At 57.5% G+C, this 27,698-nt stretch overlaps 2 protein-coding genes across 5 annotated transcripts; one reads left to right on the top strand and one right to left on the bottom strand.

Annotated features, from left to right (window-relative positions):
- Positions 1 to 1,110: 1,110 nt before the first annotated feature.
- On the top strand, positions 1,111 to 13,941 carry Adck5 (aarF domain containing kinase 5). Of its 3 annotated transcripts, none has more exons than XM_046449061.1 (15): positions 1,111 to 1,203; positions 8,214 to 8,317; positions 9,135 to 9,284; positions 11,404 to 11,479; positions 11,590 to 11,790; positions 11,863 to 12,003; positions 12,087 to 12,200; positions 12,279 to 12,410; positions 12,480 to 12,563; positions 12,640 to 12,721; positions 12,820 to 12,898; positions 12,986 to 13,077; positions 13,150 to 13,402; positions 13,470 to 13,586; positions 13,674 to 13,941. In XM_046449061.1, the coding sequence occupies exons 1-15, from the start codon at positions 1,192 to 1,194 to the stop codon at positions 13,777 to 13,779; spliced, it is 1,743 nt and encodes a 580-aa protein (XP_046305017.1). In that variant the 5' UTR covers positions 1,111 to 1,191; the 3' UTR covers positions 13,780 to 13,941. The 3 variants fall into 3 exon arrangements, with proteins under 3 accessions (XP_046305017.1, XP_046305015.1, XP_046305018.1); XM_046449059.2 differs by lacking the exon at positions 1,111 to 1,203 and adding an exon at positions 7,487 to 7,615; XM_046449062.2 differs by lacking the exons at positions 1,111 to 1,203; positions 8,214 to 8,317 and having other exon boundaries at positions 9,136 to 9,284; positions 11,595 to 11,790.
- Cpsf1 (cleavage and polyadenylation specific factor 1) lies at positions 13,934 to 26,146 on the bottom strand. 2 transcript variants are annotated; one of them, XM_046449057.2, is made up of 37 exons: positions 25,929 to 26,146; positions 21,805 to 21,832; positions 21,593 to 21,726; positions 21,381 to 21,461; positions 21,126 to 21,277; positions 20,892 to 21,038; positions 20,609 to 20,748; positions 20,421 to 20,531; positions 20,250 to 20,343; positions 20,036 to 20,123; positions 19,838 to 19,960; positions 19,692 to 19,743; positions 19,523 to 19,617; positions 19,383 to 19,457; positions 19,230 to 19,310; positions 19,061 to 19,150; positions 18,844 to 18,954; positions 18,629 to 18,770; positions 18,369 to 18,547; positions 18,141 to 18,277; positions 17,897 to 18,071; positions 17,614 to 17,820; positions 17,408 to 17,497; positions 17,175 to 17,318; positions 16,943 to 17,095; positions 16,218 to 16,334; positions 16,060 to 16,150; positions 15,904 to 15,988; positions 15,682 to 15,823; positions 15,452 to 15,604; positions 15,201 to 15,377; positions 15,057 to 15,123; positions 14,940 to 14,987; positions 14,569 to 14,724; positions 14,346 to 14,475; positions 14,135 to 14,273; positions 13,934 to 14,058 (listed from the first exon to the last, which is right to left on the bottom strand). In XM_046449057.2, exons 1-37 carry the CDS (start codon positions 26,070 to 26,072, stop codon positions 14,011 to 14,013), a joined length of 4,326 nt encoding a protein of 1,441 aa, XP_046305013.1. In that variant the 5' UTR covers positions 26,073 to 26,146; the 3' UTR covers positions 13,934 to 14,010. The 2 variants fall into 2 exon arrangements, with proteins under 2 accessions (XP_046305013.1, XP_046305014.1); XM_046449058.2 differs by having other exon boundaries at positions 21,805 to 21,903; positions 25,929 to 26,064.
- Positions 26,147 to 27,698: the final 1,552 nt, after the last annotated feature.

Genomic DNA, 27,698 nt, shown 5'->3' with positions numbered 1-27,698 from the left:
TGGGATTTAGCTGGTCATCTGCTACCACTGAGTGCCTTCTGTCCTCCTTCCTCCCATTCCCATCTTAGGTCAGTGTACCTTGAGTCCTTTCTGTCCATGGCCCACTGCACCCTAGCTGCTTTAATTTAATTTAATTAATTTATTTATTTATTTTTTAGTTTTTTCGGCAGACACAACATCTTTGTATGTGGTGCTGAGGATCGAACCCGGGCCGCACGCATGCCAGGCAACTGTGCTACCGCCTGAGCCACATCCCCAGCCCACCCTAGCTGCTTTTAGGGACCCCCATACATCTAGATTACAGAGTTCTCGTCATGGATCTGTCAAGGGCCAGGGCCGGAGGCGGTGGTCCTGTGAGAAGCACTGCTGCCCTCTGGCCCAAGGCCTCTGCTTCCCTGATAGGAGATCCCTTGAGTCTCCAGTTGTTCCAGAAGGCAGTGTGGAAAAAAGGAACAGGTGCTTAAGGTGCCTTGAAGACCACAGCGGCCACAGCAAGGTGGCCAGGCCATAGGAGCACCCAGCCAGAGATGCAGAGACCGAGGGGAGTTGTTGAGAGGGGCAGCAGCCAGCACAGCCAAAGCAGGGAGCGGGGAGAGTCGGGGAAACCGGCAGGAGGCAAGGCTTCTGCAAGAGAGGGAGGGGCTCTTCTGGCTCCATCCAAGGCAGCGCCTGGGTGCTGCCAAGTGTCACGGGTTCGGTGCAAGTGAACACTGGGGGTTACACGTGACGACGAGCAGATATTAGTTTATGAGATACCACCTCATTTTGTAAGGAGGAAAGTGAGTCCTGAGGAGGTTAAAGAGATTCATTTCATCCTAGGTGCACGGAATGTTGAGCAGGGACCATTTCAGGAGACCTCGGGAAGCCCCAAGTCCTTTAGGCCTCATCCGGCTTGCTTCTTGTTCAGCCCTTGCTGCGGGTGACAGGGTCAGGGAGCTCGCTGGTGTGCTCGAGGCTCCGACCCGGGATCGCCAGCGAGCGCGATCCCAGAGCCCGAGACTGGGCAGTCAGCGACCGCCAGGGGACGCTGCTGCGCCGCAGAGGAGCACGAGACGGGTGTGGCCTACAGTCCCCGCCCAGCTCCGGGGCGGGGCTCGAGGACCTGGTGCGCACGCGCACCGCGCGTCCTGCCGCAGGGCCTGCTGGGCGCCGGGAAGCCAGAGACTGAGCTCAGCGAAGCGCGGCGGTGGCATGTGGCGGCCGGTGAGGACTCGCTCATCCCGGGACCCGACCCCGCCCGCCCGGGACTCCCGCCCCAGGCCCCGAGATCCCAGTCACCCGGACCCCCGCTCCAGGACCCAGACCCCGCATGCCAAGGACGCCCACCTGAGTGCTCCAGACCCCCTCAGGCCCCCACCTCCCCATCCCGCTCCCATCCTTCTCTGCCCCTCGCAACCCTAGTGCTCTTTGACTGCCCCTGGCCCTCTGACCCTGAGGGAGCGAGTGGACACCACACAACAGCCCAGGAGAGGCGCAGCCCGCTTGCGCCCCACCCCCAGTCCTCTCAGTCCTCCGGGAGAGGGGGACACTCTTCCAGTCCCTGTCTGCAGCGGGACCCGTCCCCTCCCTGCGAGAACCCGTTCCCTCTTCTGTTTGAGGGAAGGGAGAGAATTAGTGGGTCTCGACGGACTCAGGGTGGCCCTCCCCTCCCGGTCCCCCATCTTCTACACTGGCGATGGCTCTGTCCTTGGAGGCGCCCTGGATTATGGCCCTTTCTCCAGCAGCGTTTTTTGTGTGTTCTTTGTTGTTGTTTGCAGTACTGGGGATCGAATCTGTAGTGTTCTATCACTGAGGTATACCCCCATCGCTTTTAGTTTTTTTAAATTTTGAGACAGGGTCTTGCTACATGGCTCAGGTGGGTCTCAAAGTTGACATGACTCTCCTGCCTCAGCCTCCTGAGCTGGGAGTATAGGGCAGTGCCACTGTGTGGTGTTCCTTTTTGGGGTTTTCTGTAGAGCTTGTGTTTTTCTAGGAAGCCTGGCCTTCAAGGTTAGGTACTGATAAGACCACAAGTCTGCCAGCTCGTGGCTTGCAGTGGGTAGCTTTGTTGCAGAAGAGTATTTTCTGGGCTGACAACGATGGAGTGATGTTAGAGAGTCAGGCAGAGACAGGGTTGGCCTTTGGCAATGCTTCTTCACATACCAGGCCACCAATCCTCCAGACAGCCCCAGGGAGCAGACAGGCCTCTGAGTAGGAGCTGCTTTGAGCTTTGAGTACAGCTTGGTCCAGCAGGCTTTGAGCACGAGAGCATTTCTAGTCACCAGAACCAATTTCCTGGCTCAGCTTTGCAGTCTGACTCTTGGTTTTCTTTCCTGTTAGGGTGCATAGGGCTGTGGATCCTGTTGTTAAGCTGCTTGGTTCTAGTCCCCTCTTTTAGTTTTTCTTTTAAAGCCTCATTTTGAGAGTCCTAGTTGCTTCTTCCTGCCACAGGCTGGCTTATCTGTGGCCACCTTTCATCTTTCCTCCAATTTGCTCTCTGACCTGCAGAGAAACAGGAGGACTCAGCCCTGCTCTGCCTGATAGCACCCACTTTGGGTACCTATTGGAGAGGTAATATTCAGAGCTTGCTTTTGCTACTTTATAGATTTCTGTTTCCACTGGAAACAGCAGCTATTGGAGAAAAACTGGGCAAGTGTTTCTTTTTGCAGACAGACTGGACACACAAGCCCTATAAGCAGTATGAGGGCTCGGGTAAAGGGAGCCAGTTTCATTTTGTCCAAACTGGAAGGAGAGGGGTTGCTGCTGGGACCAGTATAGCCAGAGCAGTCCCAGTTGGTAGGAGTATGTGGTCTCAACAACGGGGAGGAGCTGGTGATATGCGCGACAATGTCCTGGGATCGAGTCTTCTCTGCCTTTTTGCCAGTGGTTTGGTGGTTGTGTCCTGGGTGGGGTTTGGTTTATGTGCAGTGTGGTGGAAATTATTCTGGCTGTGGGCTTGGCCCCACATACACTATTTGGGCTCTGAGAGTCCCTCTGACATGGGAATTTCAAAGATGATTGCTTGGAGAACCCTGGGCATCCCACACTAGGAGGCAGACAGTAGAATTGCCCGATGAGCTTGTAGGAGTTCTTGGGCCATCTGCATGAGATCTTGTCCACTTTTGTCCTGTCTAGGGCTGGACTTGCCCTCTGTTGCCTGACTGTGACCTTCTGCCTATTGCTTGGCAGAGGTCCTAGTGTGAGCTGTGTAGGTTAGTTCTGTGCTTGCCCCCCCCCCCCTTAATGTTATTGTATTTTTAGACCTTTAATTAATTTATTAATTTATTTTTATGTGATGCTGAGGATCTAATCCAATTCCTCACAAATGCTAGGCAAGTGTCTACCGCTGAGCTGCAATCACAGCCCCCGCTCGGCCTCTTTTGTCTCTCAACAAGTGTGTGTGCCTCACCCCAGCACAGCACTCAGTCCTGGAAGTGTGGAGCTGCTTGGGAGGTGGACCAGCCAGAGACAAGTGCTTTAAGTTCACTGTCATGCCAGCCCGGAGAAGGACAGTGGGAGAGGGGTGTACAAGATGCAGAGGAACAAGGAAGAGGAACATAGTGAGCAGGGTGGACCCACCGATGGGGTGGGGAGTTGCAGGTGGGATCCCAGGGCCAGAGCTCCTACTGTAGTGTGGGTTCCTAGGAAAACATCAGGAAACTGTGACTGGGTGTGATGCTTAGGGGCCAGAGCCTCCTGACTTCACCTGTGAGAGCAGTGTGCCCCGTGCTGGTGAGGTACTGGGACCTGCACACTTAGGCCTCAGCTGCCCACCCGAGTCTTGATAGAATGGGCAGTCACCAGAAGCACCCAGAGCCTCCAGTTTCATTGTAAAATAGTTCAGATGAGTGTTCTTTTCTGTCAAAGAACTGTGTGTTTTAATATATGAAAGCGATGTGACTTGATTATTTCCCTTCCAAACCTTTGGGGACAGTGTGCTTGACTCTGTGACCTTGGGAACAATACTGAGCACTGTGGCCTTGGGGACCCTGCTTGAGGATCTTACCACAGGATGCCGAGGCCTCTGTGTCAGCTAAGAAAGCAGTTAGATCTGGGTCTTCCTCCCAGCTTTGCCAGGTCTTGTGAGTAAGGACATGTAAAGTCCCCATCTTAAGTGACACCTACTTTTACAGCATGTCTATTAAGTGCCAGTCCCAAGTGAGCTCCCCTCTCCAACCTTGAAAATGTCCATTTTTTCCCCAGATTCAGTGGGGGCTTCTCCAGGCACACTAGCCTTACCCTAACTCAGCACTTGGTGGGCTCTACCTCCTCAGCAACACCCCTTCAGCATGAGGGTGCCATCTAGACACTGCTATTGCCTGGGGTCACCAGAAGACCTGAGGGGCTGGTGGCCGATGCTTGACTGGGTTGTGCACACTCTCCTTTGGAGATGAACCCTTCCTGAGGCTTCTTTGAACCTCCCTGAAGGGCTTGGGACCTTTCCCAGGCAGAATTGGTGGACATGGAGTGTGAGCCCTCCCCCAGCCTGGCTCTCCCATCCACTGCCTCCAAGTCAAATGTACCCACAGCACATGGGCCCTTCCTGTCCAGCCCTCGTGTTGTCCTTGGGGGCCATGTGATGCTGGGGTCAGCCTTTTATCCTGGACAGCTATGTGTGAGCCTTGGCCCTTCCTGGGGCAGAGGTCCCTGATTGGTGTGGGTACCTGCAGCCTCTACCTTTCTTCCACTCTCTGCCTATTGTCTAGAATGTATGTGGCTCCTTCTCTTCTGAATGCTGAATCTTAAGAGTAGTCATTGTGTCAGCTTTGGCCATTTTCTTTGCTTACCATCCCCTTGAAAACTGCAGCCAACCCTCTCCTGACCTGTTCCAGTTAGTGCACACCTCTCTTCATTTTTGGAATTTAACCTGTATGTACATGCTGGAAGTCTCCTTTTTCTTCTGGATTAAATCCCTTTTATCCTTTTGAAAATCAGCCGGAATCTGCCACTCCTAATATAAATAATTCAACTCAGCAAGTAGGTATGGGATTGCCCTGTTAGATGGGGTGAGCTGAGGGTCACTGAGGACCAGTGAGGGGCTTGGCGCAGGGGAAAAGCCTTAGAGGGCTGTGTTGGGAATCCTGAGCCTAGCAAGGTCTCAAGCCCATCTGCCTGCCACGCACCTTCTCACGGTGCCTGGTGTGTTGGGCACTGCTCCAAGGACTTTGCAGACAGCTTGGGGGGCTTGAGTTGCACATTGTTTGTTCAGTGATCCCACTTCATGGACAGAGAAACTGAGGGACAGAGAGAGAAGTAATTTGCCTCAGGCTGATGGCCAGTTAAATGCTGGAACCAAGACTCCAGCCCCCAAAGGCCTTCTAGATTCTTCCTGAGATTCTCAGCCTCAGCTTCTGGGACTCTGCACAGTTGGTGTGAGCAGCACTCTGGCCTCTCCCTGCTTGGTGCAGAGGAAGTTTTCCCCCAAGTGGTAATGAGAAGAGTCTCATCAGTGCCAATGTCCTAGGCACAGAATCACCCAAGGTGTGAGCTGCCTTAGCTCAAAAAACACCACTTTCTCAGCTGGGACTTTCAGTACTAGAGCAGATGTTTTGTGACTTTTCTTCAGGAAAGTATTTCCTTTATTATTTTTTTTAGAGATAAGTATTTCCCTTAATTTATTATTATTATTTTTTTTTTTTAGATAGATTTAGGTGCTCTACCCCTGAACTACCCCAGAACTTTATTTTGAGACAGAGTCTTGCTAAGTTGCCTAGGTTGGCCTTGAACTTGCAATCCTGCCTTGGCCTCCCATGTTGCTGGGAGTTGCAGTTGTCCAGATAACTACTGCTTAGATCTACTCACTATTAATATGCTGCCTTAACTGTTTTCTCTTTCTGCTTGGAAAAAAATATACTTTGTTGTCACTGGACTATTTGAAAGTAAATCACAGACATTTTGACATCTAATCTCTTAACACTTTAATGTGCATCCACTAAGCAAGGACAGTCTCTTGCGTACCCAGGGTAGTTTTTCATGCCTGAATCACTAGTAATTCCCTCCATCTGTTGCAGAGTCCAGTTCAACTTGCCTGGTGTCCTCAGAATGTCCTTCCTACAGGTGTCTTGTCCTCCTTCTGACTGAGGCTTTTGCTGAGCTTGCCATGGTGCCTGTCTGCAGTGCTCTTCCCACCTTTTCCTGTGACTTTTTGTTTTAATTTTCTGTTTGGAGAAGTTGCAGTTATTTATAGAAGTAGAGAGAGTTAATGCCTGTGCCCATACCAGCAGTGCTCAATTCCTGGCTGACGCTACTTTTTGAAAGGGCCAGGTCGTTATTAGAGGATGTCCCTCACTTGTGATTGCTTATATTTCAAGGTCAGAAGGTGCCTATCGAGTACAGGGGCACAGCTGGTGGCTGATGTTGCTTCTTATCCACTGGGCGGAGGTCTTGCTGGGAAGGTCAGTTGCAGCAGAACCCTTGAGAGCCAGAGTGGCAGCAGGTGTGTGATGGTAGCAAGGCACCAGCTTCAGGCCATCTTGCCCCGGATCCACTTGGCTCCAGTCCCTTCTGACTGGACACTGCCCCTGCCTCCTTGGACTGATCTCCTGAGTGGGGGGTCAGCCCAGCTCCCTCTCACTTCCTCCCTGTGGCCTTGGGACCCCTCACAGTGTACTGCTGAATACAGCTTGCTCTGTGCCTTCCCTTTCCTTTTGGACCTGGGCACACGTTCTGCTTTCCAGCCACATAGGCCTGTTTCCCACTCCTCAGAGATGCCCATGCCATCCTGGCCTTGGGCCTCTGGGGACACTGTCCACGAGGAGGTTCCCCACTGTCCAGGTCGTGGTATGTGCCTCCACGTTGTGCTCTCTGGGCTGGCCATGGAGCGCTGGCCATGGAGCTCTGGCCCTGGTCGTAGGCAGAGCTGGTTTGTCTGTGTGCCCTGCATTGTGGCATGGGGTAGAGGACTCTGGGATAAGGTGGGCAGTGGTCAGGATGACCGCCTAGAGCCAGCTGCTCTGCAGGCATTCCTAGCTCCTGCTGTGAGCATCTCTGCGGTACCTACTCCCTGGGCCTCTACAGGTTGTGCATGTCATGGCACTGGAGACATCTAGGGTGATGAGGTAAAGTCAGATGGGCTGCAGGTGTACCCCCTCTGCCTGGGGCTTCCCCTGTTGCCTCTGGTTTCTTGAGAATCAGTGCCTATAGCTTGTGGCCTTGCTGAACAGAAGGTTTGGTCAGCCAGTTCTCCTGGGACAGTAGGTCATGAACCTTGTCCGTTGACCTCTGTGTTGTTTTAAAGTCCTTGGAATTGTTTTCATGGCTGCACACCTTGGCCAGAAACCAATTGGGTGTCTGCTCCTTGGTTGGCCCAGCTCTTAGGGCAGTGCTGTCCGGTGACACGGTGGGCTTTATTCCCTTAAGTGCTGATTTGCTAGAAGAATTAGCAGTTGAGGAATCTTTTTTTTTTTTATATATATATATATATATTTTTTTTTTAGTTTTCCGCAGACACAACATCTTTGTTTGTATGTGGTGCTGAGGATCGAACCTGGGCTGCTCGCATGCCAAGCCATAGAGCTACCGCTTGAGCCACATCCCCAGCCCCAAGTTGAGGAATCTTTAAAATCTCACATTTCAAATGAGCCTGGGAGCCAGATGGAGTGGCACATGCTGTGGTCCAGCTATTTGGGAGGCTGAGGTAGGAAGGTTACTTGAGCTCTAGAGCGTGAGACCCCGTCTCTGAATAAACAAGATTGAGAGGTCAAGGTCGCCAGTGAGTCTGATAGCTGCGGTGCTGCCCCTGGGCTGAGCCTGGCCCCGGACCATGTGCACAGTTTTCTCTGCCTCCTCACCCTTCAGGGAGGGGCTCTCTGGGGTCTGGTGAGTTGGGAGCTCCTTGTGCCTTTGTGCCTTCAGAACAGCAGTCCTCAAAAGGGTCAGTTCTCCTTCCTGCACTTACTTCTAATTGTGTGGCCTGTGAGTGGCCTGCCTTTCTGTGGTCACTGGTCAGTGTTTCTCAGTAACTGATAGGTCACAGGGCCACCAAAAGAGTGATGGTGGGTCTTGGCATAGACAGGCCAGGTCATGATGAGTTCTTCCTGCAGAGACTGAGGGGACTTTGACAGTCGGGCATTTTTAGTCATACCACCTTGGCCTTTCTTTGCCTGGGGTATGCTTCCTTCCGGGAGTTAGGCCTGTTCCTTTGTCCTGGCATCCTGGCTTCAGGTTGGTGGCCCAGTGAGTGAGGCACCCTGTCCTGGGTGCCACCTTGCTGAGCCTGCTGTGGCTCTTTGCAGTTGCAGCTCTGCCCCTTCCACTTGGCTCTGCTGAGGAGCAGGCGGAAGCCCTGGCCTTGCCCTGCAGTGTTCTTCAGGAGGAACTTCAGGGGCCCATCTGCAAGGTAACCAGCCCCCGTTCCATGGACATGCACACCCCGCCCCCCAAGGCAGGGAGGCGTTCTGTGTCAGGGGAATGGAGGCAGAGGGGCCTGAGCAGGACCTTCTGTTGTACCTGCAAGGCAGGGGGCCTCTGTACACATGCAGTGCCTGGGACCCAAGATGACTGGGGCCCTGACCCAGGACAGCATAACCAGCAGATGCCGGCACATCAGGAGGACATATGGCCATCTGCCTCAGACAGAAACAGGGAAACCGTTCTGAGCATGGAGAGGGGGACTGCCATGGGTGGGGTCAGGCAAGAGATAGGAGCATCCAGAAGAGAGGTGGGGAGGTGTGTTCTAAGCAAAAGGAAAGGCCTCTGAGGCCCTGCGGGCAGTGAGGCTGGACCATATTGGACAGCTCTTCCTCCCAGCATCTGTGCATGCTCACACTCTGTGTCCTTGGAACCGACAGACTAGAAGTGGACACAGGTGGATGAGCAAGCCTCCTGAGTGCAGCAGCATGGAGGTTTGCTCTCCTTGTCTTTAGCTCCGCTGGGTTTGGGTGTCCTACCAGTCACTGTCCCAATGCTCACAACCTAACTGACCCATCATGAGGGGTAGTGGTGGCTGTGACTCTGGGCAGTGCCCTCGTCCCATGGAGTGCAGACCCTCCAGGCTGCTTTAGCTTGGCTGAGCCACTGTACACCAGTGGCCACAGTGGGACTGAACACGGGGAGACTTTCCCTCAGAGCTGCCTGATGTCCACATCATTGTGGGCCGTCCTCACTGAGGCTCAGTCTTGGGAGGGTAGCCCCTGCAGCTCCTGTCTGCCCCTCAGGTCCTCGAGTCCCTCGTCGCTATGGAAGAGGACGCTTTCCACCACTGTGTTGGGGGTGCCCCTGCTCCTTGGAATCCGCTATTTCACAGCAGAGGCCCGGGAGAAGAGGAAGATGCGGCTTGTGGTAGATGGCTTTGGGCGCTTTGGCAGGTAGGAGGGCACAGGTGGGCTGTGCCTGTCCTTGGAAGGGCTGCAGTGTTCTGTGGGGACTCTTGCCACCTTCCAGGTGTCTTTGGCTGTGGGGGGTGGCAAGCATTGTTGCCATGCCACACGTGGATGAGGGACTGCCAGGGAGGGCCTCTTACACTGGATGTAGCCCCACAGACCCTTGGCTGGATGGCAGCTGCCACCTTCCCTTCTCACCCCACCACAAGAAGAGCTGGTCTCCCAGACAGGCCTGGGCTGGCCACAGCAGCCGCCCTGTTCCTAGTACCCATGGTCTTCCAGGCTCTCCTGTCTCAGTGCAGAATGGAGGGCATGGGACAATCTGTTCCCTGCCAAGTTGACCCTTGTGGGCACTGGCAAGCCTTGGCTCCTGGTGTTTTGTGGTAGTGCCAACATGCCTTCCAGCTGCCCTTCCTCCCCTGTGCGCCACACTGTCACTCGCTGACACTATTATTTGGGTAAATTGTTTACGGTGGTCAGAAGGTGGTTCTTCTAATTTAGTCATTCCCTCAACATATATTGCTGGCATCTCTTGTAAGGGAGCTCTCTGCCAGTTATGAATCCATTGGTTTATTTATACCATCTAGACTGAGAGATTTGCTTTATTAATGTGTTACTATAAGTATCATTTTTTTTGGGGGGGGGGTATTAGGGATTGAACTTGGGGGCACTCGACCACTGAGCCACATCCCAGCCCTATTTTGTATTTTATTTAGAGACAGGGTCTCACTGAGTGGCTTAAGGCCCTGCTAAGTTGCTGAGGCTGGCCTAGAACTTGTGATCCTCCTGTCTCACCCTTTCAATTTGCTGGGATTATAGGTGTGTGCCCCATGTCTAACTTCTCCAACATTTTATTTTGAAGAAATTAAAACAGCAAAGTTGAGCACGCTCTATGTGCCAGGTGTGGCACCATACTCCTATAATCCTAGCTGGGGAGGCTGAGGCAGGAGGATCACAAGTTCAAAACCAGCCTCAGCAATTTAGAGAGGGCCTAAGCCACTCAGTGAGACCCTGTCTCAAAATAAAAAGGGCAGTGGTAAGGGTTAGGGTTAGGGTTAGGGTTTCTTTCCTGAGCGTTCTGCCCCTTCCTGGCACTGCTGGATGTATCAGGCTCTCCAGTCTTTCCCTGCCCAGCCCTGGGGTCAGTTTGGGGTGGGATGGTTGGAGCCACTCCTGATGCAAGCAGGCCTTGCCTTGCGAGGTGCACAGCCGGGATCGGGTGTGCACAGACACCACTCCCATGTGCCTGTGGCTGCGTTCCTCGTTGGTTAGAAGACCACGTGCTCACATGGATGCCTCCCGTTCCTAGCAGAGCCATTCTGTCTCCCTCTGCATTAGTGGAATACTGAGTGTGGCCACCATCCTCACCTCAGGTCACCTGAAGGCTCCAGGTCTGCATTGCTCAAGGGGGAAGGGGCCTCCTGGAGTCCCAGGGAGCTGAGCAGTCCTCTCCATGCCCACTCTGCTGGCCACCCAAGCCCTTGTGGCAGAGGTTCCCCCTGTGGGACGGTCCAGCTGTGGAGGACAGCTTAGCAGGTGCAGGGCAAGGCCTCACCTTGCCACTCCCATGGTGAGGGACCTATATCCCAGAATGGAAGGGATTCTTCCCCTCCCAGCTGTTAGCCGGGGTCAGACCACCCACCTTTTAGCTCTGAGCCCCCCTGTGCTGCAGTGTCCAGACCGACCAGCTGAGCAGCTCTCCAGGATCCCCACCCTTGGGCTCCATTCTCAGAGGAGCAGTGACCTTGCTTCTCTTAGTCTTGGAGACCCTTCCTCCTCCTTTTGGTGGTGACAAGAGGCCTTCCTGATTGGTGCATGTTTTTGCCCCGTCCCCACTATCTACCTCCCCCTTCCCTGGGTTTCTGTGGGTGCTAACAGTCAGGAGTGAGAGTGGCCTTGTGAGACCTGGGACTGAGACTGACCAGCAGGCACTAACTAGCTCACTAGGACCTGAGTCCTGTAGACTGGGTCCTGGCTCCATCTCTCCCTTGGCATGGGGTTGGCGGGGGTGAGGTAGAGCCTGACAGGGCTCTGAGAAGAGGAACCAGCACTGGACTCCACCTCATAGCCTACCTTCAGGGGCTAAGGCCTCCTCTGCCCGCAGGTCCCTGGGGATTGGCCTGTACATCTCCCTGGACTACTGGTGGTGCACAAATGTCATCCTGCGAGGGGTGGAAGAGGTTTGTCCCCCTGCCCTGGGCATGCAGGGGGCACACTGGAGGTGGTGGGTGCCTTGGGGACTGAGGAGGTGGCTGCCTGCCCCCATCCTCCCCTCCCCGTCTATGGTCAGAACAGCCCGAGGTACGTGGAGGTGATGTCTGCTTGTCACCAGCGAGCAGCTGATGCCCTGGTGGCAGGGGCCATCCGCAATGGTGGCCTCTACGTGAAGCTGGGCCAGGGACTATGCTCCTTCAACCACCTGCTGCCACCAGAGTACATCCGGACACTGCGTGTACTAGAGGACCGGGCCCTCACTCGGGGCCTCCAAGAGGTAAGGCCTTACAGAGGAGGGAAGGGGGTGCAGTAGTGCCCCCCTGCAGCTCCAAGTGCTGGCTCCTCCCAGGTTGATGAGCTGTTCCTAGAAGACTTCCAGGCACTGCCCCTTGAGATCTTCCAGGAGTTTGACTACCAGCCAGTGGCTGCAGCAAGCCTGGCTCAGGTGCACCGTGCCAAGCTGCACGATGGCACTGCTGTGGCTGTGAAGGTACTGGGGCCACCACCCTGTGCCAGGTGGGCTTCGGGCTTGGTGGCAACCCTGGGTCCTCAGTGTGCCTCTGCCTGCTGCAGGTGCAGTACATTGACCTGCAGGACCGCTTTGATGGGGACGTGCACACGCTGGAGCTCCTGCTGCGGCTCGTGGGGCTCATGCATCCCAGCTTCAGCTTCAGCTGGGTCCTGCAGGTAATGCTACTCAGAGCAGGCCAGGCAGTGGGCGGGAGCTGGTCCTCGACCTGACCAACCGCCCACGTATGGCCGCAGGACCTAAAGGGGACCCTGGCCCAGGAACTGGACTTTGAGAATGAGGGCCACAACGCCGAGCGCTGTGCACAGGAGCTGAAGCACTTCCCCTACGTCACCGTCCCCCGAGTGCACTGGGACAAGTGCAGCAAGGTGGGCTGGGATGGTCCTGGGGGTGTGGTGGCATGGGCCTCTTGAGCTCAGCCTCCTGCCCTCCCACAGCGTGTGCTAACAGCCGACTTCTGTGAGGGCTGCAAGGTCAACGACGTGGAGGCCATCGAGAGCCAGGGGCTGGCAGTGCGGGATGTGAGTGCTGCGCACCTAGTCAGGGGGTGGGGTGGGGGTGCTGCCGGGTCTGCTGCACATCCTGCCCCCTCCCCAGGTAGCAGAGAAGCTGATCCAGGCTTTTGCTGAGCAGATATTCTACACAGGCTTCATCCACTCAGATCCCCACCCTGGCAATGGTAGGACCCCTGGGAGATGTCTTGGTGGGTGGCCTGGATTGACATGCTGTGTCTGCCACCCTGGCGATGGTGGCCTCAGCGACATACTCTGTCTGTAGTTCTGGTGCGGAGAGGCCTGGACGGGAAGGCAGAGCTGGTGCTGCTGGACCATGGGCTCTACCAGTTCCTGGACGAGAAGTGAGCTGTGGGCAGGTGGGACCCTCTCCCTGTGGCCTGGCCTTTCCTGCCCTGAGACGTGGGGCTCATAGCCAGACCCTCCCACAGGGACCGGTCAGCGCTGTGCCAGCTGTGGCGCACCATCATCCTGAGGGACAAGGCTGCAATGAAGGAGCACGCAGCTGCACTTGGTGTAAACGGTAAGGGCAGGTGCAGCCCCAGGTTGGGCAGTGCTAGCCGGACACAGCCCAGCTCAGGCCCTGCCTCCACAGACTACTTGCTGTTCTCTGAGATGCTCATGCAGCGGCCTGTGCGCCTAGGGCAGCTGTGGCACTCCCACCTGCCCAGCCACGAGGAGGTGGCCTACATGCAAGACATGGCCCGCAGCCACTTCGAGGCCATCATGCAGGTGCTCCGGGCACTGCCTCAGTCCATGCTGCTCGTGCTGCGCAACATCAACACGGTCCGTGCCATCAATGTGGCTCTTGGCACCCCTGTGGACCGCTACTTCCTCATGGCCAAGAGGTTAGTGACCGAGGGGGTTCCCTGGGGGTGGATGAGGCCCATGGGCTGATGCCTGTGTCCGACACAGTGCGGTCAGAGGCTGGAGCCGCCTGGTGGGTGCAGCATACCCAGGTATCTACGGCAGTGGCCTCCTGCGCCACATGAAGGTTGCCTGGGAGATGTTCAAATTTGAGGTGGCTCTGAGGTGAGTAGATATGTGGTACTGGTTGGGTGGTGGGCCTGGGCCTTCTGACAACCAATCTTTGACCCCCTACTCTACACCCTCCCATAGGTTGGAGACCCTGGCCATGCGGCTCACCGCCCTCCTGGTTCGTGTTCTGGTCTACCTGGGCCTTGTGCCTCAGGCCGAGGAGCTCTACCAGTACCTGGAGACATAGATCCCCAGGGCCAGGATGACCACACAGCTGCTCTTAGCCCTGGCCCACTGACATCAGGCAGTCGGGCACCTCACACTGTGGGGCATGGGGCAGTCATGGCCTGAAGCAGGGGAAGCATTGTGGGGCCCTGACCAGCAATGACCACACACTCGTCTCAAACAATTTGTTTTCCTTGTTTTGTACAAAAGGTGGGGGGAGGCAGTGTGCGGGGGCAGGGTGGCATCCACATGCTTAGAAGTGGGCGGTGACACGGTCAGTCTCCAGCAGGTCATCAAGGATCTGTAGGGTGAAAGCCGTCAGGGCAGGGCTCAGCAGGGCAGGGACAGGATGGGCGGGGGAAAGCAGGCCAACTCACAATGTCTGGGGTCGTGCCAATCTTCTTGGCCAGCTCCCCACGCTCCATAGTGCTGAGGTACAGGTAGCGGTTGAGCAGCTCTCCGTCAAGCACGTTGCGCACTGCGTTCTGTAGGATGCGCCGGTCCACATGCAACATCCTGGGGAGGGGGTGTGGGGGGTCAGGGCAACCTGGGAGGGTAGGCAGAGCCCTGAGGATGGTGGGTGCTCACCGGAAGGCACGGGGGTTGAGACCAGCATGGTGGGGCAACATGGTGGTCAGTGCGTTCTGCAGCATCAGCAGCCTCCGGTAGGTCTTCTCCTGCATGGGCAGCAGGAGCCCGATGCCGCCATCCAGTGTGGCTGGGGATGGGGGGAAGCGTGAGCCAGGTCAACCCCCTAGTCATCCAGTGTGGCTCGAGGGGGCAGTGAGCTCAGTTACCCCACCCCACTCACCAAACCACGTGATGTGCTTGTTCTCCCACACCACCGACTTCTTGCTGGGCCCCTCAGTGGCCCCCCTGCATGGCGTTCTCCAGAACGTGTTCACGTGGGCACCCACGTGGAAGTCTGCCCTGCGCAGCAGGCGCATGCCCCCAAAGCTCTCCTTGGCTAGGACAGAAGAACTCAGATCACTGCCCACCCAGTGCCCAATACCCAGCCGGAGTAGAAGTGAGGGAGGGAGGGCTGGGGTTGTGGCTCAGTGATAGCTTGTCTAGCATGTGTGATGCACTGGGTTCGACTCTCAGCACCACATACAAATAAATAGAGGTCCATCAACTACTAAAAAACATTGAAAAAAACAAGTGAGGGAGGGAGCCACTGACCTTCTGGCAGGTACATGTACACCATGAGGTTGCGGTCTCGGTCAGACACTAGGGAGCAAAGACCCAGAGTCAGCTCCAGCCACCCCCAGGGTGACACTCCCCCAAGACCCTACTCACCCAAAAAGCCCAGCTGGGCATTGTCCACCATGAAGTCCACACTGTACACCTCCAGAGGCTTGGCATCCTGTTGTCAGGGAGCAGAAGGTGTCAGGAGGAGCCCGAGTATGACTCTCACCTGTACCCCAAGACCACATGAAGTACCCGGGACACCAGGCTCAGCGTCTTGCTCTCTTCTTGGTAGCGCAGCAGTGAGATGCTCTTCATGACATCTGCAGCTAAGATGAAGTTCTTGACGCTGATCATCTGGTGGATGTACAGCTGGGTGTCGATGAAGGCCATGCCCGTCAGCTCACTGGCCCGCAGGCTCCACAGGAAGATCTAGGGGGCAGAAGGGTCAGTGGAGTGGGCAGGGTGAGCAGGCAGAAACACAGCAGGGAGGAGTAGCTGTGTACCTTCTGGCCAATGGCTGACACCAGGTGACCATTGCAGTGGCACAGGGCGGTCACAGGCCCCTTCTGTTCCTTTTCGTATAGGACCTTGAACTTGTTCTTGGTTAGGGGCTGGCCAGGTTCGGGCACCACCTCAATCACGTCCATGATGAGGATCTGGCAGGGCAAGGGAACATGTGGGGATGGCAGACAGGCTGCCAAGGGCCGCCTGTCCCCACCTGGCAGCTGCTTACCCGCCCGCGGCACGTGACCTCCTCTCCCTGCATGAGGCAGGTCCCAGCAGCCACATAGCCCTTGAGGCCCGACACAGTCTCCTCACTGCGCAGCGACACTGTCTTCATGCATGTGACGTGTTCCCATTCCTCCAGCTCAATTCTGCACAAGGACAGGCTGTATCAGGACACCCTAGTCCTGCCCTGCTGGCACCCGGAAGCCCCCACTGGGCCCAACATCACCTGGCATTGGGAATGGCCTCCCAGCTGACTGGGGAGATGAGCTGGATGGAGAAGGCCTCCTGTTGGGGGTGGATGTACCTGTCATCTGCAGGGACAAGGAGGCAGTGGTCGTAGCCAGCCCTGGGCATGGTCCACCCCACCCCTGGTGGCACATACCTCTCTCAATGGCCTCAAACTCCTTTTCCTCACCAGTCATGCGCGGGATGCGGGTGCAGGGTGTATTGGTGCTGGTGGCCACGGCGTACACCTAGGAGTTGAATGGTGTCACACGCCTGGGGTGCCTGGGGGAGGGAGTGCTGGGGGAGGGGACAGACCTTGGACTCCACATGGTAAGCCACATAGTGAGCCGTGCAGCGCAGTGGGATCTTCCTGACGGGCCATGGGGCATCGTAGGACAAGTAGGCAGGCAGGACACTGATCCGCAGCTCACCCTGGGGTGGGTGGAAATAGTCAGCAAGGCCTAGGGCTGCAGGCCTCCCTACTGCCTGGCTAGGGCCACCGAGTCTGGGGAAGGTCTGGAAGAGCTGTAGCCTTGGTCGTCAGTCCCCATGCCTTCTATCAGTAGGCTCCTGTCCATCCTTCTGGCTGGGGAATACAGCACAGGGCATGGGAGTCCAAGCCCAGAGGACACTAGAGACTAAAAGCCACATGACTGAGACTGGCCATGCCAGGGACTGAAGAACACAGGCAGAGGGAGACCCTGCCAGCCCCAGCCTCAGCTTCTGTCCAGTCCTGAGTGCATTAGCCCCTTGGAAGCACTCAACACCAGAGTCTGTCAGTGACTCAGGTGGTCATTGCTGCCATGTGGGTGTCACAGATGAGGCAAGGGCTTTCAGGGTATGCCCCATCAGCCAGGCCTCCACTGCCAACTGCTCCAGCCTCAAGCCCCAGATCCCACCTCCTGGGCCCTACCCTCCTCTAGATAGTCATCCCTGGTCCTCTGGGATGTGCTGCAGCTGAGGAGCCCTCCTGTCCCTAGCGCCTAGCTTTGCCAGGGCAGTACCAGTGCTTGTGGTGCGGCCAGAGTTAACCTTCCTACCTGTCTGTTGAAATACAGAAAGCCTCGGGGACAATTGACATTGTGGAATGGGGCGAAGGAGTCGATGGGGCCATCGATGCCCATGGGGTGCAGCCGCAGAGCCCCCCGGCCAGTCACTAGGAGCCAGTGGGGTGAGGGGCCACAGATGAACACCTGGAGACAGACACTGTGAGAACATGTGGGCAAGGTCCTGTTCCCCTACCCCCAAGCCCAAACAAAGCTGCCTGCCTACCCCAGAATAGCCATAAATGTCCTCGAAGTAGCGGAAACGTGCCACACGTCCCCGGGCCCCAGACCCCTCCTCCACACTGCCACCTTCTGCCTTCTTCTTGGAGGGTTTTGCCTTCTTTTCACGGAAATTGATGTTGTGGGGGACCTGGTGAAGGTGTTGATGAACGCCAGGCCCTTCAGACCCTGTAGCCTGGACCCCTCCCAACCCACCCCAAAAGGGTCTAGCAGCTGCACCTTCTTGAAGCGAACTTTGAGATTGCCCTGGCCAAGCTGAGAGTCATGGGGAAAAGCCTCATAGATAAGCAGCTCCTGGTCCACATGCACCTGGAAGTGAGACAGGGTGGGCCACGAGGTGGGGCTGGGCCCCGAGGACAGAGTGGAGGAATGGGCTGGGCTGTGAGGGCAGGTCCCAGCCTCTGGGCAGGCACCAAAGGGCTCACCAGCAGGTAGGGCCTGCTCTGGCGACTCCCCAGAGCAACCAGCAGCACCTCCTTGACCAGGGGCAGCTCCCCCTGGCGCGTGGCCTCTTCCTTGCGGGCCTCACCCTGCGTGGTAGGCTGTCCAAAGGAACTGTCCACCAGGACCCGCTGCCCCACAGGGAAGTTCTTCACCAGGAACACCAGCCGCCAGTCTGGAAGCTGGTAGATCTGGTGGGGGACAGCAGTCAGTGACGATAGGGCCTGCCATGCTGCCAGGGCTGCTGAGCCACATAGGTGCACCTACCTCCATGGTGCCGTTCTCTCGCACCAGCAGGCACCAGTGGGTGGGCTCTGCCCGAAAGGGTGCAGGGTCTCGGTCAGCAGGGGGCTGGCTGCTCCTCCGGGCCTCCTCTTTGCTGGGGCTGAAGAGGGAGCCTGAGTCCCCATAGAGCATCTCCTCCTCGTCATCCACTGTAGGGCTGAAGACACAGACATGTCTCAATCTGCCACAGAGACCCAGGTCTCCTGCACCCTGGCCCCCTGCACACCTGGTCTCTGAGCCCAGTCCTTCGGCCTCTGAACCGCTGCGGCCCCCCATCTCATCACGGGCCCCACTCAGGCGGCTCTCGGTGGTGAACATGCCGCTGACATCACGATACAGGCAGAGTGTGATCACCTTGGACTGCTGCAGGGAGAGACAAAGCCCAGTGTAGGTCGGGGACAGTGGGGATAGGGGATCATAGGCAGGGATGGCAGACACAGAGGGTGAGGCCTACATGGTGCAGTGGAGGCTTGTGCAGTGCAAGGCGGTGGTGGCGGCCACCATACGAATCACTCTTGAGCAGGAACATGGTAACATGGCCCTCGGCGCTCATGATGACCACATAGGGGTCGGCCACAGCGCACTGCACGATGGGGGCACCCAGGTCCACAGGGATGAAGTGCAGCTGATTCACTGTGGGCACAGGGTGGTCAGCACAGGGTGGCCAATGCAGCATACTCCCCAGGACGCGCTTCCCTACACTTGCCCACCTACCTCCTTCTAGCAAGCGGATGCCCAGTGGTGACACTTGGACAATGTAGCGATTGTCCCCAATGTTTCCAGCAAAAACCGTGGGGCCCTGTGTGGCAAAGCCACTGGTGTCCAGTTCCATGATCTCCTGGCCAGTCTGAAGGATCTGTAGGTAACGTAGTGAGTTGTGCCCTTCCCCGGGGAACCCCAGACGCCCACATCCAGACCCCGCCCTTCACCATTGTTGAGTCTTCCCGGCTCAGAATGAGGAAGCCATGTCTCCGGCCATCATCTTCTGCTTCAGGGGTGCTCGGCTCCTGCTCTGGGCCCTCTGCCTTAGGTGCCTCCTCCTGCACGGGCCAAGGACAGGGAGGACAGAGAGCTGTGATGGCTATGACCACTGGATCCAGGTGCCCTCAGGCCACCACAGTCACTATCACCTAGGGTCCCACCTACCTCCTCCTTGCGCACAGGGGCAATGACTGTCCACATGTCATAGCAGCCAGGAAGTTCAAAGGTTGTCACTACCTGGGGCCGGATACTCTTCTGGAATGAAGATAGGGTGGGATGGGGTCAGCCTACTCAGGTGCTGCCCGCAGGTGCCCACCCCCCCTGCCCTACACACCTGCAGCACCGATAGGGCCCCGTTCTTCCCGTAGCCGGAGCAAACCACAATCTCCAGGTCTGGCTCAGGGCTGTTCTGAAACTGCACAGGTCGGGGTAAAGATGCTGCCCCAACCCCGCTCCTGCCCCCAACCCAAGCCCAGGCCCCAGGCACCTCTTCGGAGAGGAAGGCGGGCTCGCCCACAGCAGCATTGGCGCAGGGTCCGATGTTGAGCATGCTGTCACACACCTGAAGACACAGTGGCAGTCAGGTGGTGGGAGGGGGCGGGCATCCACGGCTGTCCCCAGTCTCACCTCAAAGGAGTAGGTGGCCAGCTGTGTGCCTGACTGGGCCTCACTGCCGTACACTTCAATCTCGTCCACCTCGTCCTGTGGCACGGACTTGCCTCCTGTAGCGCACACAGCCCACTTGAGCCTTGCCCTGGCTCCCAGACCCACCCCACCCAACCGGTCCAGCTCTCACCTGACCAGCCCACTGTGGGGTCCACCCGCTTCTTCTTGGAGGGAGGCTCTTCCTGTGAGGCGGGAGACAGAGGTGAACAGCATTTCCAGGCTGCTTTACACCAAGGGGAGGTGGCCAAGCACCTGGGCACCACCATGAGCACCCACCTTGTCAGCAGCCTCGCGGACAGCACTGGCTGGGGGCTCCTGCAGCTTCTCTGTGTACTTGAGGAGGAGGGAATTGCCCAGGCGCGAGCCCAGGAACAGGTACCCAGGCTCCATGGTGACCATCTGAGGGCGGGCGTGTGGATGAGAGGAGGCCAGACCTGGACCCAGTGCAAGACCTCCACCCCTGCCCCTACTCACACTGGTGGTGAGGACACTGGCGGCTGCCTTGTCAAAGTGGAAGGCACGGACGCTGCGCATGCCGTCTGTGACGAGTGTCAGCACATAGCTGTGGGCGGGGCGGGCTGCTGAGTAGGGCTGGGGATGAAGGATGTTGGAGGGCAGGGGTGGGGGGTGCTGAATGAGCAGGGGAGGGGATGTGGGGGTCTCAGGGCAGACAGGGCCAGGGGCTCACATCTCGCCACCCTTGAGGGAAATGACCATCTTGTCATAGGAAATGAAGGCGGCCTGGGCGCAGTCCAGGGTGATCCGTACGCCCTCCTGAGTGCCTGTGAGGAAGGTGTCAAGCTGGCTGGAGGCCCTGCCCCACCCACAGCCCCACCCACTAATAGTCAGCTACACTTACGCAGTGGGAAGGCAGTGGTGCCCATAGTGAGGCTGTTGAGAGCCACGCCATATGGGGGGACACTTTGGTTCAGGTACAGCAGCGAGTTGACAGCGAAGACCACGACCCCACCTGGGGACAGACACGGGCTGGTAGGCAGGCTCACTGCTCCCCCCCAGGACCACTGGGCACTGCTGGGCCCTCCTCACCTATGGGCTTGGGCACAGCCAGGGCCTGGGTGCAGTCAAAAGGCAGGCTGGTGAGGGACCAGATGACAGGGTGGACCTTCTGCGTGATGTTCAGTGAGATGGCCACAATGGAACAGGTGTCCTGTCGCACTGCCACCCGCCTGGAGTAGTAGGTGGGTCAGCTGGACTCGCAGCACCCCCCAAGGCTGGGGTCCCACTTCCACCCTCTGCGGGAGCTACACGTCCCTGTCCCCTCTGCCCAGGCAGCTGGGACCACAGCAAAGAGGGCATCCCTGGGCCTCACCCGGGCCAAGTCTGGTTGGGCTCGAACAGGATGAGCAGGGTGGGCTCGTAATAGCCATGCAGGAACTGCAGGTCAATGATGTTGAGCAGCTTCTCGTCCAGGGCCCGCACATCGATGATATAGCTAGGCAGGAAGCTGGACCTCTGCCTGGGGGCACAGGGACGTCAGGGTGGGCCACACAGAGGGGAACCAAGCTCCACGCCTCTCAGACCCAGCCGTGACCCCAGTGCTCACCCCTCACCCACGAGCCCCTCATGCTCCTCGGCCAGGCTCTCCCTGCGGAAGGGCAGCACCACCAGCCGGGTGCCGTAGATGAGCATGGCTGCACAGCGCCCATCGGGGTCCACCCGCACTCGAGGTGTGTGCACGTTCTGCACAAAGCCGTCCTGGGGGCAGAGGGACATTAGCCAGGAGCCCTCACGGGCAGCACTGGGGGTAGAAGGAGGGAGGGAGTAGCTGGGCTGGCCGGGGTGCCTCGATGTGGCCTACCCGCAGCTCAGGCTCCTCAAAGTAGTGCAAGGACAGGGTCTTCAGATCGTGGGTGCCGGGGTCATACTCCACCACCGACAGCTGGGGGCAGAAGGTCAGAACTATGGCCTGCCCCCATGCACCCTGGGGGGTACCAGCAGGCCCCTGTGTAGCCCTGCCCCCTCCATCCCCCACCCCGGGCCTACCACCCTCTACCACCCTCTACCCCTCACCTTAGCATCCTTGAAGCTGAGCAGTAGGGCGTCACGCTTGGCTCCTGCCAGCTGCACGCTGGCCATGGACATGACGTTGCCAAAGAAGGAGAAGGAGGCCACCAGCTCCAGCTTCTCGCGGTGGGCCTTCCCCTCTGGGAGAGGGCCAGCAGGTCAAAGCTGGGTGATGCCCTGGCTACCCACATGCCCAGGGTGGCCACCCCGGTACTTACCTGTGCTCCTGTCATTCTTGGTCAGGGCCTGGAGGGGTAGGAAGAGAAGGCAGTGAGGGGCCACATACATGCCTGCCTCTCCTCATCCAGAGACAAGCCCTGAGGAAGGACAGGAAAAGTTCACTCAGGGCTGAGCCCTGCCACCAAGGACCCTGGAGATAGCTGTGCACCCTCCCGGCCTGTCCACCTCTCACTCACGCACCCAGGCCCCCAAGCCTGGTCTCAGGGTCTGCCCCAGGAAGCCTCTGCCTCACGTTTCCCCAGAGGCCAAGCCCCCGGCTGTCCACACTCATCTTCTGCCCCAAACCTGCCCAGCTGGGCATCCACAGGTGTGAACCTGAGGGTGCTGCTCCAGGCACAGCGTAGGCTACACTCGCGCCTCCAGTCGGAGCCAAGGTACTGCAGCTACCAGGAGGCTCGAAGGCTGGAAATGAGGCCAGGTGGCCATGCCCAAAACCTAACCCTCAGGGAGCTAAGGCAGGTTTGAGGCCAGCCTGGGCAACTCAGTGTGGTGACCTCAGGGTCGTCGTACCTCAAAATTTTTTTAAATTTAAAAAAAAAGTGTGGGGGGATGCTGAGAATGTAGCTCAGTGGTGAGCACTTGCTTTGGGTTCAATACTCAGTACGGGGGCGGGGGGGGCGGGGGGAGATAGGCCCTGAAGCACAGAGAGACAGGCACAGAGGTGCTGGCCTGTAGTCCCAGCTCTCAGGAGGCTGAAGCAGGAAGATGGTGTGAGCTCGAGAGAGAAGACAAAAGGAAAGAAACCAGCCCCGAGTCCTCCATGCCAGCTCAGGGTGCCCACTGTGGCAGGACTGGCAAGGCTGCACTTACACTAGACTCCAGGGACAGACTCAAGACAGCCACTTATGGGCCTGGGTGGGTGCTCTGAAGAACAGGTGAGGTGGTCAGCACACCGTGCCCTGCTGGCCTAGCTCTTGGGATGACTGGCAGCTTTCACCTTGGTGTTCTGAGGCCCTGAATTCCTGAAAGAAGGCTGACTACCCTGAGGTCACCACACTGCCAGGAAAACTGGGCTGGCCACTTGGAGGCGGAGTGGAAAGGATAGAGAGAGACAAGACCACCTGCTGCTGCTGAGTCCTGTGCAAACCCAACCCACGGGTGTGTGCATAAGACAGACCAGGCTGTCCCTCCTGGGCAGCAAGCGTGCACACAGCAGTCTCCCCCCAGCACCACCAAACCCTGCTGCCTCGTGCTCATGCTGTCCTGAGAGGGCCAGGAAACAACTACCACACCTGGTGTCTTTGCATGTTTCATAACGACGGACAGGGAAGGATCACCACAATCCTGGGGGCTGAGTGCCTTTCAGGGCAGTCTGGGTTGCTCCCTTCCACGCACAGATGAGCTGCCATTTCTCTGATCTTTAAAAACCTGCGTTCCCTGTCAGTCACTAACGCATTTCTTTGCTTTCTTTTGCATGAGTCTCCAGACAGTAGTCTGGGTTCACTGTTACCAAGCCTCCTTCTCAGGGCCTCCCATCCTCCTCAGGTCAGGCCACAACCCCACTTGCCCCAGCCCGTCTTGTTCCACCTGAGGCGCTAGTGTCCTTCTCCCATGTGCTGCACCCCCAGCCTTTCCTCCTGCTGCCCTGGCCACGGTCCTCCAACTCTTCCTGTCTCAACCTTGCAAAGCTGAGGTACCCAGGGCCCTGTCCTTTACTCTCTCTGGGTAACTATACCAGCTTCAAAGGGCAGATGCCACCCATAAGCTAAAGACCCCAACTCTGCCTCCAGCCCAGACCCCACTCCCATCTCTACCTGCTGCTCTAAACGGCCACCTGCTGAGGAATCAGCTGACCAGCACCTGAAGCAGCTCTGCCCCACCCACCACACACAGCTCTGCATCCCCTCCCTCACTGTACTAGGGTTGGTCAATAGGACCAGCACAAAACAGCAGAAGGGACAGCAGTTGTGTCTGAGACCAAGCTCTGGTCTCAGAGGACCTGCCTCACTCTGGCAGTCTGTCATGCTGTTGAGGCCCATGCTGAGGAGTGGAGGCCTCCTGCTAGCAGTGCAGGCAGAACTCCAGTCCAGCTGAGCCCCAGAGGACCACAGCCCTGTGGGGAGCTCATCAGGAATTGTTCTGCTGAGCTGCTCCTGACTGTGGGCCCTCAGAAACTGAGAAATACTCCTCCTTCCTTAGCTTCTAAGTTTTGGGGTAACCTGTTCAATGGCAAATAGTAACTAATACAAGATCCACCCACAGCCTTCTCCAGGGCACAGAACAGCAAGGCCACCACTCCAGGTACTCACACCAAACTTCAGACTTGCTGCCCACAGACCTGGGAAGACTTTTGGTCACCCTCACACACCTACCTCTACCCCCACCACACCACTCCGAGGCACTAATGCCTCTCCACTAATGGTACAGCCAGCTCCCAACTGGTCCCCCTGCCTCCTTTCACCTTCTCTTCAATGTGGCAGTCAAAGTGACCCTTGAAAACTTGTCAGGTCAGATGATTCTTCTGCCAAAACTGCAGCTCCACACTTGAGGCCTGGGACACTGGAGGCCACCCACCTTGTCACCTCTCTGACCTGTTTGCTCACCTCTCCTCACCTCCAGCCCTCACTTGCCCTCCTGCCACAGGACCTCTGCTGGAACTGTTCTGTCTACTTAGAACTTCTTCATCTGATACCCACAGGTTCTCCATCACTCTTCCTCCCCTGCTCAAATCCCACCTTCCGACGGAAGACATTCGGCACCCCACCCTGGTCTCGCTCCCTCATCCTGCTCTCCAGTCTCCAAGACACTGCCCCCCTCTCACACACCTCCATGGCTGTACATGGCTTGTTGTCCTCAGAGTGCAAGCTCCATGGGCAGGCATCTCTGACTGTAGTGTGCATCAGCATCACCCCAAATGCCTGCACACAGCAGCACTTAAATAAACATCTGCTGAAAGGACAAATGAATTCTGGTGGGGTCTGAGCCCATTCCTTTGGTTATTTTTATTTTTTAGTTGTAGGTGGACACAATACCTTTATTTCATTTTTATGTGGTGCTGAGGATCAAACCCAGTGCCTCACACATGCCGGGCAAGAGCTCTACCACTGAGCCACTACCCCAGCCCCCGAACCCATTTCTTAAAAATGTAATGATGCTCGTGAGCATGGTAGTGCACACCTGTAATCCCAACAATCCATGAGGCTGAGACAGGAGGATCACAGATTGAGACCAGCCTGGGCTACTTAGCAAGACTCTGTCTCAAAATAAAAAAATAAATAGGGCTGGAAGTGAAGCTCAGTGGTAAAGCACTCATGGGTTCGATTCCCCAGTACCAAAAAACAAATAAACAAACAAAAAACCCAAAACCAAATAATGATACAATAACTTCTAATTAGTAAAAGTCCACTACAACAGATAAGAAAGACTAAGTTTAAATACTTATTTGGCTCTTTCAGAGATGGACCTGAAAAGCCCGTCCTTTTCTGTTTTGCTTGCTTGGTCAAGCACACCTCAACAGAGGTGCACATATTTCAGGCACGAAGGCACCTGCGCTGGGAAAGGTGCCCAGCAGGGTCAGGGTCAGGGTCAGGGTGAGGGTGAAGGTCAGGGTCAGGGTGAGGGTGAGGGTGAGGGTGAGTGCCGCCTGCCTCTCGACCCGGGCAGCCCCTATTCAAAACGCTTGCGTGGCTCCTCCACCCTCTGCGCGCCCCGCTGCGCACGCGGGCCCTCCCGGTTCCTGGGAGAGCGAGAAGCCTTCCCGGTCGGACCCTGGTCGCTCTGGCAACCAGCGCGGCCCGGCGCCCCGTCCTGCCAGTAGACTGTCCTCGCGCGGACGCAGCCCCGCGCCGCGGGCTGGCGATGTTCTCCGGCTCCGCCTCAGGGAGGCCGTTTCCAAATACAGGCCAAGCGGCTCTCAGCCCGGCGGCGGCGCACGCCGGTAGCCCAGCGGCTCCAGAGGCCGCGGCGGGAGGATGGCCAGCGCGAGGCCGGCCAGGGCTCACGCGACGGGCCCGCCAGCCTTCCGGCGGCGCGGCAAGCTGCGGGCGGGCCCAACGGTGCGCGGTGCGGCGGCGGCCTCTCTGCGGGCGCGCAGGAGGCTCCGGGCGCAGCCGCCGCCGGCCGCGCACACGAGCACGGCGGCGCGCGGGCGGCGCGGGCCTACCTCGGCGTCGCGGTTCAGGCGGTACACGTAGAGCTGCGAGGTCCCGGCCACCACCAGGTTGCGCTCGCTGTTGTTGAAGAAGTTGCAGTACATCGCGAACTCGAGGCCGGTGGGAGGGTGCGCCTGCTTGTAGACCGCGTACATGGTGACGCCGCCGCCGCCGCCGCCGCACGCCGCCGCGGCCGACTGGGGGACCAGGACAGCAGCGGACGCGGTCCGGCCTCGCGCGGAAGCCGAGCCGTGCGTTCCGCCTTTTTGCGTCTGCGCGGCGGCAGCGGCGGCCGGCGGCCGGCGGCAGCGGCCCCTGGCGGCCGGGAGGGTCCCTGCGCGCGGCGAGTTCTCCGCTTCCCCCGCGGCCCCAGGGTTGGCGTGCCGCACGCCCGCTCCCAGCCCCCATCCTAGAAGTCAAGGGTTTCCTTGAGGGTGGTCAGAGCAGAAAACGGCTGGGAAACGTGTTCCGGCCCGGCCCCTATCCGCCGCCCAAGCACGGAGCAGTGCACTGACGGCACTTGGATGCTCAGACGGGCAGGTGACTTTTGAGCCACCCCAAAGCCCGTAAAGTGGGTTGAGAACGACCTCGGACCCAGCAGTCTGGCTCCCGCTTCACAGGGCGTCTACTTTTTTGTTTCGTTGTGTTTCGTTGGAGGGACAGGGTGCTGCCCGAACTCCTGGACTTCGGCAGGCCTCACAGACGAGCCAGTGTCTGCGGCAGAGGGCGAGGGAGCCCGCCGGACCCACGGAAGGAGTGGAGTCCCCAGGAGGCGCAGGCGGGGTGCCCCGGAGCTCCGGGCCCTCCAGTCTCAGGGCTGGGGCCCGAAGGCAGAGGCAGACCTGCCCCGTGGCCTGTTGTTCAATGAGAGATACAGTTAGACCGTCCGAGGGAGGCGGGGAGGCACTGTGGGGAAGGAGCAGCTCGTCGTCAGGGGGTGTGTGTGCGAGGGGCAATGGGGCCATCAGCACAACCCCGGCAGATTCTGGGCTCTCAGCTTCGCCATTCAGAGGCCTTTGCCCTCCAGAGTCTCCTCAGCTCCTGCAGGGTGGGCCGTGGCGGGGGACTGTCCAGTTCACACTCCTCATGCACCCCACACACTCACCACAGGCAGGCAATGTACTGGGAGCTCATGGGTTTTTTTGTTTTGTTTGTTTGTACTGGGGATTAAACCCAGGGATACTCAACCACTGAGCCACATCCACAGTCCTTTTTATTTTTTATTTTTAGACAGGGTCTTGATTTTTTTTTTTTGGTGTGTGTGTGTGTGTTGCTGGGGATTGAACCCAGGGCCTTGTGCATGCAAGGCAAGCCCTCTACCAACTGAGCTATATCCCCAGCCTAGACAGGGTCTTGATACATTGCTTAGGACCTCCCTAAACTGCTGAGGCTGGCTTTGAACTTGCAATCCTCCTGCCTCAGCCTCCAGGCATGTACCACTGGATTTTTCCTTTTTTTCCCTCTATACTCGTACTCATCTTGCATATTCAGTATTCTGAGCTGGGTTTAGGAGACAGAGAGTAATTTCTAGATGCCTCTTTTAAGGTTGATGATGATCCTTAAAAAAAAAAATCTGTGCTGAGGCTTGTTGTGGTGGCACACGCCTGTAATCCCAGCAGTTTGGGAGGCCTAGGCAGGAGGATTATGAGTTCAAAGCCAGCCTCAGCAATTTAGCAAGGCATTTAGCAACTCAGCAAGACTCTGTCTCTAAATAAAATTTTAAAAGATGGGGCTGGGGTTGTGGCTCAAGTGGTAGCGCACTGGCCTGGCATGTGCGAGGT

The sequence above is a fragment of the Marmota monax genome, unplaced genomic scaffold (assembly GCF_021218885.2).
Source record: "Marmota monax isolate L192 unplaced genomic scaffold, Marmota_monax_Labrador192_F-V1.1 WCK01_AAM20220418_F8-fsc00073, whole genome shotgun sequence".
NCBI lineage: Eukaryota > Metazoa > Chordata > Mammalia > Rodentia > Sciuridae > Marmota > Marmota monax.
The sequence above is the reverse complement of the archived record's forward strand: the minus strand, read 5'-3'. Positions and strand labels throughout refer to the sequence as shown.

Coding starts and splice junctions, on each gene's coding strand:
- Adck5 (XM_046449059.2), top strand. CDS start 7,556: ATGAGCCTGGGAGCCAGATGGAGTGGCACATGCTGTGGTCCAGCTATT. Junction 9,285..11,403: donor GGCTTTGGGCGCTTTGGCAG/GTAGGAGGGCAC, acceptor CTCTGCCCGCAG/GTCCCTGGGGATTGGCCTGT. Junction 11,480..11,589: donor TCCTGCGAGGGGTGGAAGAG/GTTTGTCCCCCT, acceptor GTCTATGGTCAG/AACAGCCCGAGGTACGTGGA.
- Cpsf1 (XM_046449057.2), bottom strand. CDS start 26,072: ATGTACGCGGTCTACAAGCAGGCGCACCCTCCCACCGGCCTCGAGTTC. Junction 21,727..21,804: donor CAAGAATGACAGGAGCACAG/GTAAGTACCGGG, acceptor GCCCTCTCCCAG/AGGGGAAGGCCCACCGCGAG. Junction 14,725..14,939: donor GTACATGTACCTGCCAGAAG/GTCAGTGGCTCC, acceptor CTTCTGTCCTAG/CCAAGGAGAGCTTTGGGGGC.